The sequence below is a fragment of the Cyprinodon variegatus genome, unplaced genomic scaffold (assembly GCF_000732505.1).
Source record: "Cyprinodon variegatus isolate N-32 unplaced genomic scaffold, C_variegatus-1.0 Scaffold142, whole genome shotgun sequence".
Taxonomy (NCBI): domain Eukaryota; kingdom Metazoa; phylum Chordata; class Actinopteri; order Cyprinodontiformes; family Cyprinodontidae; genus Cyprinodon; species Cyprinodon variegatus.
Window position 1 is genome coordinate 1,227,548 of NW_015150595.1, and position 8,048 is coordinate 1,235,595.

Below are 8,048 nucleotides of genomic sequence, written 5' to 3' on the forward strand. Positions count from 1 at the left end.
TGGGGGGGCGTGGAAATTTTATTGTAATCCAAAGGGGGGCCCAGAAGAAAATCTTTGGGAACCACTGCCTTACATTCACCTCCCTTAGCCACTCTTTCATCATCTCCTCAATGAGGAGATGAGGAGTTCTGCATAAAGCACAAACCTGTTCTTTTATGCACAATCCACGCCCACACTTCCCCCTCTAACGTTCTCATGGTGGTCTCAAACGTCCGCAGTAACAACACCCATATGGCGCAACGCACTATAGGGTGCGGCGCACATTTTGAGGGAAAAAAAAGACGTTTATATGCGCCTTATAGTCGTGAAAACACGGTAAGTAAAAAACCTTAAATTAAGTGCATTTACCCTTAATTTGAGTAGGTAAATTACATATTTTGCCAATGGAATGAATATTTTTACTCTTCACATAAGATAATTACATAACATGCACTTGAAATAATAATGCAATTGTGTTTTCTTATTTTAAGGGTAAATTGTCTTGTTCCATTGGCAAAATGTCTGTTTTACCTCCTGAATCCAAGAACAAATGCACTAATTTTAAGAAAAAATGATTTATCTAGATTTAGATTTTTTTTCAGTGTACTACTGCAACAAGTTTCCATGATTTCATCAGGTTGATCTGCAGTAGATATAATATAGCACTAACGGGAGGAAAAGATGAGGAATCCTGAACTCCTCTCTGTGTGGAAATCATTTAGCAACCATAGAGATAAGCTTTGAAATGTTGGTAATTAAGTTTTAGTCAGAGATCATAACTAAAGAGTCACATAGAAAATACACACAAATAAATGATGCACTTAGAGACAAAAAAATAAATAAAAAAATGTGGAGAAAAAAAAAAACAGAAGCAAAGGATGGGATGGGATGAATAAACAGGAAAGTTATGGAGAACAGAGTTCTGTCCGACACCGAGGAGGAGGAGGGAGTTAAGGGGGAGGAGCGGTAGGCTTGGGAGTCGATCTTACCATCTACATTAGAGTGTGAGTAGTCCAGGGTGGCAGCATGGAGACAGAGCAGCGGTTAGGAAAGGAAGGCAGAGAGACTGACAGCCAATGGGGGGGCTGTCATGTTTCTCTACTGGTGAGCTCAGAGAAAGCAGAGCGGCTCCACAGCAGCAGCAGCAATCGCCCACCTGGAAACCTTAAAGCTCAGATTTACAGCAGTTATTGGTGCTTCAAGGAGCAAGCAGCAGTGGAAGTCAGCGGGCATCTATGCAGCCAGATCCAAGTGTTGGAGAGAAGGAGGGTAGGAAAGGACAAATGGAGGCAGGGGGGGCAAAGGAAAAAAAAAATATGCTTCTTACCACTCCACTTTGAGATTTGGTTTTCAGGTCAAGCTTCACGACGCCAAAGCCTGCCGGGTTTAAAGAAAAACAATTCAAATGTTAAAGCAAAGGTTATTTATTCACCATCTGCACTGTTTGAATGTCTTTATATCCCTGTATGCATCCTTTTATATGTGCTGCCAATCATTTTGGCTGATTCTTATACCCCATTTACCCTACCCTTGAAAAACCGATCCACTGTAAAAACGATCTAGAAATAAGTAAAAATTTCTCAAATTAAGTGCCTTTTCCCCCTAATCTGAGTGTGTAAATGGGATAGTTTACCAATGGAATGAGTATTTTTACTCTTTAAATAAGATATTTAGATAAAATGGACTTGAAATAAGTCAATGCAATTTTGTTTTCTCATTTTAAATCTAAATTGTATTGTTCCCTTGGCAAAATGTCTCTTTTACCTCCTCAATCCAAGAACAAATGCACCTTCATTAAGAAAAAATGACTTCTCTAGATTTAGATTTTTTCCAGTGTCCATGCCCAGACCGGTCTGAGTTCGGATCAGTTAACCAGGCCGAGCTCAGTTCTGACGACCGTTTACCCATCACGCTATCTCGGTTCCTCAACTCCTCGCCTCCTGTTGACGATCTGCGGTATTACTGCCAGTAATGAAGGAGGAAATCAAGCAGTTGGTGGCGGTAATGCACCAAAAGTTGTTTGCCAACCGCTATAAAACACAAGAAGAAGAAGACGAAGAAGGAGGGCATCAAGCAAATCAAAATGTTGCATGGGGAAGATTTCGATTGTTGTTTATACTTGTTTATAGTTGTTCTTCTTCTGTTTTGTGTTGGTTGGCAAGCAACTTCCGGAGGGGCATTACCGCCAACTACTGGAATGGAGTGTGAATCGGGATGTGCAGCCAGACGGAGATGACGCGTTCTCCTCATGCACTCTTGTTATCAGAGAACCGAGCCAGGGAAAAACCGAGCCGAGCCCACCTCTGGATAGTCTGCAGTTANCGGTCAGTCTGAAGAACGCACAAGTCTGCTCTGATGCATGCTCGATAAAGAGGGCGGGGTGAGAACAACATCCGGGGATTTAATGCGTTCTCAATCTGGCGTTCTTGAGAATTGGAACGGTACTCGGGCTGAGGCTGATGACGTGTCACGAGTACACGAGCACACGAGAAAGCTCAAGAAGGCATATTGAGAAACGCCCAATTTGTTGCGTGGAGAAGATTTCGATTGTTGTTTATACTTGTTTATAGTTGTTGTTCTTCTTCTGTTTTGTGTTGGTTGGCAAGCAACTTCCAGAGGGGCATTACCGCTAACTACTGGAATGGAGTGTGAATCGGGATGTGCAGCCAGACGGAGATGACGCGTTCTCCTCATGCACTCTTGTTATCAGAGAACCGAGCCGAGCCCACCTCTGGATAGTCTGCAGTTAGCTTGGTTCGGTTGTGTCTAGCTCGGTTCAGTTCAGTTTGCTTTCCATTTACACACGATAATTATCTCAGTTACTGAGCTCGGACCGGTCTCAGCACGGTTTTTCAAGGGTACTGTAAATGGGATTAGGTATTAGAGCCAATTCTTATTTTTCTTCCACCATTTACAAACCTAAACAATGATCACAAATGTTACACAAAACTTTAAGCAAAAAACCTATTTAGTAAAAAGGTAAACAAAACATTAAAGGGTCTGGTTGCAAACCAGTATTGCTGGTATTGATGTTTCTGCACTGTTGGTCTGGAAGGACACACAGCAGTTTCCTGCCAAAGCACAAGGGGGAGGCTATTCCAGAACTCGCAAGAACTTCACGTATTTATCTCTCAGTCTCTTCCACCTTTGTAAACACTCCTTTTCTGTCTGCTGGATGTCTTCCTTTTCTTTTCTTTATCCCTTCTCTGTAATGATTTCATCAGCACTGTGGTTTATGGTACTGTACTGCATGGCACAGCTGTGATCCATACTGACTTCGTATGTCAATACTCTGCACTGACACCTCATCGGAAATAAAAAAAAAGGATTGTAAACAGGTAATTTCGTCCTGTGCTTTACCCACCGTAGCCTTTACTGAAGATGTCCTTGGCGGCCTTGCCGAGGTCTGCGTACGAAGGGGGGACAGCCATTTTTTCTGACAACGAGAAAATACAAAAATCGTTCAGTTATTAGTTGTTTATAAACTGACAGACTGCATGGAAGGAAGGAAATAACCCTTTTCTTTATGTTAAGATTACAAAAATAATTCCTCAGCTTGCAATACAACCTGACAAAGATCTTGGCGAACAACTGTTGAACAGATGAAACATGAAGGAGAATGAGAGAAGCGGTGTTTGATGGTGACAGACTTATTTCATCAGGTCCTTGGTAGAGCTTACCCAACTATCTGCAACAGGCTCTTTGGTCAGATTTTTAAAATAAAAGCTTGTTTTTTTTTTTTTTATATTACTGTGTTACAAGCAAAACTTGAGTCAGCTGGTTTTCTTGCCTCTTACTTGCCTTAACTGAGCAGCAGAGATTTTGTGATTATAAATCCAGCAAGATGTGGCATGACTTTAGGCTATGTCTCAACCATTGCTGCACATCTAGAGGCGGGGATCTCCTTTTAGCTCAGTCCGGCTGGGATGAAAGCATCTGAAACCATTGATTTTAAAGTGTTTCCACAGATTCTAATTAGGATATTACATCAAAACTGAAACTAACACTTGCCCCATTAACACTACCCTCTGAAAACCGATCAGTTCGGACTGAGCTTGGATCAGTTAACCATGCCGAGCTCAGGTCCTTACCGCTGTTTACACATCACGCTAGTAAGCTTGATTGCCTCCTAGTGGCGATCTGCCGTAACATTCAGGAAGTCTGCTGAGAGTCAGGCGAAGCAGGCAGCCTTGGTGAATTTTACTTGACAGAGTCGGCTTTTGGGAGGTTAATACGACAAACGATGGTCTAATCAGGGCTTAGAGAGGCAGGAAGCAACAACTAGCCTGATAAACCAGATTAAATGTGAGATTAAATGTGTAATTTAGTCTGGCTCCGATTAATGAGACATCGGAAGATTGTCGATGAGAACAATCCGTTGTTTTTCAAACCCTGTCTGTGCCTATTGGCCAACACTCTGACCAATGAGAGCAACTGACTGTGACGTAGTAAGCGTGACAGAAAGCTGGTGGGGGAGTGCCTGTCGATAAAACGGCGAATACGTCTTCCTAAAAAAATTAATGAGCGTAGAGCCTCTTCCTGCTCACGTTTCAACGCAAAACCCCAAGTCTAATCCTTTCAGAACTGATTCCAAAGCTGAGTCAAACGAGATGTGTTCAATAGTTGTCGCCATCTTCCTTGTTGTGCTTTCTCGTCACGCCTTTGACGTGAACACATCTTTGCGTTGTGATTGGCTCGCCAGTTCTAGGGCCTGGGGCATTGATCGAGGATAGAAAACTCGCAGGCAGAAATGATTTTGGCCGCTGGCAGCCGGGGCTAGTTTATTAGGCTAAATAACAACAGGAGTGGAGGTTCCTCACACTGCTAAGCAGAATCATCACTGGAGGCTGACTGTAAGGAGATGACGCGGTCTGCTCATGCGCTCTTTGTTATCTCAGAACCGAGGTTTGGTTCTATCTGGCACGGTTCGGTTCAGTTTTGTGTGTCATTTACACTCAACAGTTATCTCAGTTACCGTGCTTGCACTGATCTCTGCACGGTTTCAAAAGGTTAGTAGAAATGGGGCTTATGTTTCCATCTAAAATCAGTCTAATGTAACTTTGGCTCCAACAATGTCACCCAAGCATGATGATCCCACCGCCATAGGGCTGAAATGAAGTTTACTGCGGCCTCATCTAACCAAGGTACCTTCTTACAAATGTTCACCATCTTCTAACAACCTTTACTCAGACAGAAACTGCTATGACTTTGTTACAGTAATGGTTTCTATCTCCAGAAGCTTCCAGGCAGCCCTGTTAACAGATACTTGGGATTTGTGTTGTGAAGAAAACTATTTGTTTGAAATTTTTCTTTTATAAGAAACACAGCTGGATTTATACAGATAGTACATTAGACATTGATAGAATTTATTAATGAAATAACATCTGAAGGCACTTTGTATGAATAATTGCATGCCAAACATTTCAGATTCTCTTATCAATTTATTTTTCCCATTTTATAAAAGACTTTTTAAGGTAAAATATCTGATAAAGAACTAAATATATCAATGAAAAGAATGATGTGCATAAGTAGAAACACTTTTTTGATGTTTCTTGCACATTTTAAGACAACAAGTGGATTTATCAGGTAACCAAGCTAAGGTAAAGGATTCAGACCCAGCAAAGGGAACATAGAACAAGGAAGTGTTATTCTGAGTTCTTGCCTAATTTAAAACACAGCAATCCAAGGTGAAACAGAGCTTGCGTAACCTACATATCGGTCTGAAAGATTAAAAAATAAATAAACAAAACCCAAGAAAGGTTCAGAGCTCCAACAGATTTTTCCAAATGTTACCCAATTCTATGTTCTCATATTTAAACCAAATTTCAGTAAAAAATTATTGCAAAGATTTCTACTGGGATTAAACTTTTATAATGGAAGAACCAGATGGGAGGAGTGGAAGAGGAGAGGAAACAAGACAGAGGGAAATGGATGGATGGGAGTAAAGAAGGAGTAAAGAAAAAAGGATAAAAGGGATGAAGTCAAGGGTGGTTCTAGACAGCTTCAATGGGGGGCCGGTGCCCCTGTAGAACTGGCACCTGCACTTGAATATAAAATACCAAAAGAAAATCAGTATCCAATGCTGACCTGTGCTGCAGCAGAAACAGTAAACTGATAGCTCCATTGGACCATTTAACTTTTCTTTTTTCCTTTAAGAGCTCTGTTTAAAAACGGAAACGCTGTTTTTCTTAAATTGGGCCCTTAATTTTACATTATTACGTCATGTTCTGCTTAATGAGTTTTGCGTCATTTGGAGCCGTTCTGATGATATTCCGTTTGATTATATCTGAGTAACGTCTTCCTATGGGCAACAACTTGAAGGCACAAACTACACTGTACATAATTTATTCTTTATGGTACACCAGCATTCATAACATGTAGGCGAATCACTGTCCCCCAGACATCCGCAGTTATATTTTTCATATTTATATTTTTTTAAACGCAGCGGTGAGTGTAAGACGTCATCCAATTGACTCATATTTATGCTGCGTGCTCCTGTTCTCCCAGAGTCCAGACTTTCCTGTGTTCTTCTCAAGAACATACGTGGCGAGGACACGAGTCCGGACTCCCGTCCTTGTGAACTGAGAAACTGCGGCTTTCATGCTATGACCAAAAAAATGTGATTAACATGACCGTTGATATACGATTGGCCGAATTTAGGTGTTCAGGCTGACGTATAACTAATCTGCATAAGATTATTCATAAAATAATCTGCATAAGATAACGAAAAAAAATACAGATTTAAAGACAGGATTTTTTTATTTTTATTTTGGGACAATATCGCCTGATAAAGAGTACATTTATATAAATGTTTAAGCCAGAGTGATTTGACATTTAATGTGACTTCCCTACAACTTTAAATTCAAAATGTTTGTATATTTTTAACAATTTTAATATAATTACTTCTCTAAAAGGGTCGCTCTGTCAGCTACAGGTACATTTTACAGTCTCTTCACTCCAGTTAACGATTACTAAATTAACTGACGATTATTTCAATAAACGATTACACCCGATTAATTGATTAGTTGTTTTAGCCCTTATGTGTAGAAGGAGTGAAGAATGGTTGTAAGGAAGAAATGGATCCATTACCCCAATGCATTTGCAAGTATATAAAAGAATAGACAAATTGATCCACTGAGGGTTGAAAAGGAGAACACAGAAGGAAGAGAGGAAAAAGGACAGATGAGGGTAGGTGGCTGGTGAGGAAGGAAAGATGAAGGACAAAGAAAGGACAGAAAGTTGTTGGATGGATGTAACCTTTAAACAATGGGACACATAAGAAAGACTATTTTTATCCTATTTCTAAAGTAGGAACCGGCTTCATCTTAACTTCATGGCCTTCTTGTCAGAGAAGGAACTGAGAGCAGGTAAACCTTCAGCACCACAGCTGGATAGAGGCTGAGATGAAAGCTCCTGAACTAATGAAGCCTCTCTGCTGGGGGACAAAGGACAGCAGATGGGCCAGTTCAGGGCTAACCTAAGGAACCTAAGGGGCTGCTAGCTGACACTGCTGCCGGTCACACCAGACCCCCACCCCCATGGCTGACTGTCGCTTTTAACTGTTTGCACTAAAAGGTGGAAAAGCCACCATCCAGGGATTAGGCTGTTCTTTCCATGGCTCAGCATCATTGCATAACGGAGACCGTTAGCTAATTGCGCTACGGCACAATTAGGAACAATTGCGGCTAACACTAGAAACGGCCGCGGAATGTAGTGATAAAATACACATTTCAAAGCTGTGTGGAGTATTTGAGGTTGATTCGCGGCGGTAAAGGCTTCTCACCAGTGCAGCAGAGGCGACAGTAGTCCGCAGAGCCTGCAGCGTCCCTGGCGTGATGCTGCTGAGAGGATTGACAGTTAGCTGAGCTAGGCGATGCTAACAGGACACGATGAAGGAGACTGCCGCTGCGCATGCGCACTGCGGCTGCTCCGACTGCTCAATGAGAGCAGGTTAGTTTTACAAAATAATACTGGTCAGGAGAGAAAAGAAGGATTGTTATTCAACATAAACAATAACTACGACTTCAACTCTTGTGTTAAAGAAAAAATAAATAAATATCACAGAGGAA

The 8,048-nt window shown here is 41.4% G+C and overlaps 1 protein-coding gene across 2 annotated transcripts in view; it reads right to left on the reverse strand.

Annotated features, from left to right (window-relative positions):
• Positions 1-7,898, reverse strand: part of LOC107086084 (voltage-dependent anion-selective channel protein 2-like) — a 22,164-nt gene extending 14,266 nt beyond the window's left edge. The window contains exons 1-4 of one of the 2 annotated variants that reach the window (XM_015376834.1): positions 7,763-7,898; positions 3,344-3,415; positions 1,307-1,356; positions 969-971 (exon numbers count right to left, since the gene is read on the reverse strand). In XM_015376834.1, coding sequence (XP_015232320.1) covers positions 969-971; positions 1,307-1,356; positions 3,344-3,415; positions 7,763-7,892 — 255 coding nt within the window. In that variant the 5' untranslated portion in view covers positions 7,893-7,898. The remainder of the gene's footprint in view (positions 1-968; positions 972-1,306; positions 1,357-3,343; positions 3,416-7,762) is intronic. The other variant, XM_015376835.1, reaches the window with a different exon arrangement.
• Between the last annotated feature and the right edge of the window lie 150 nt (positions 7,899-8,048).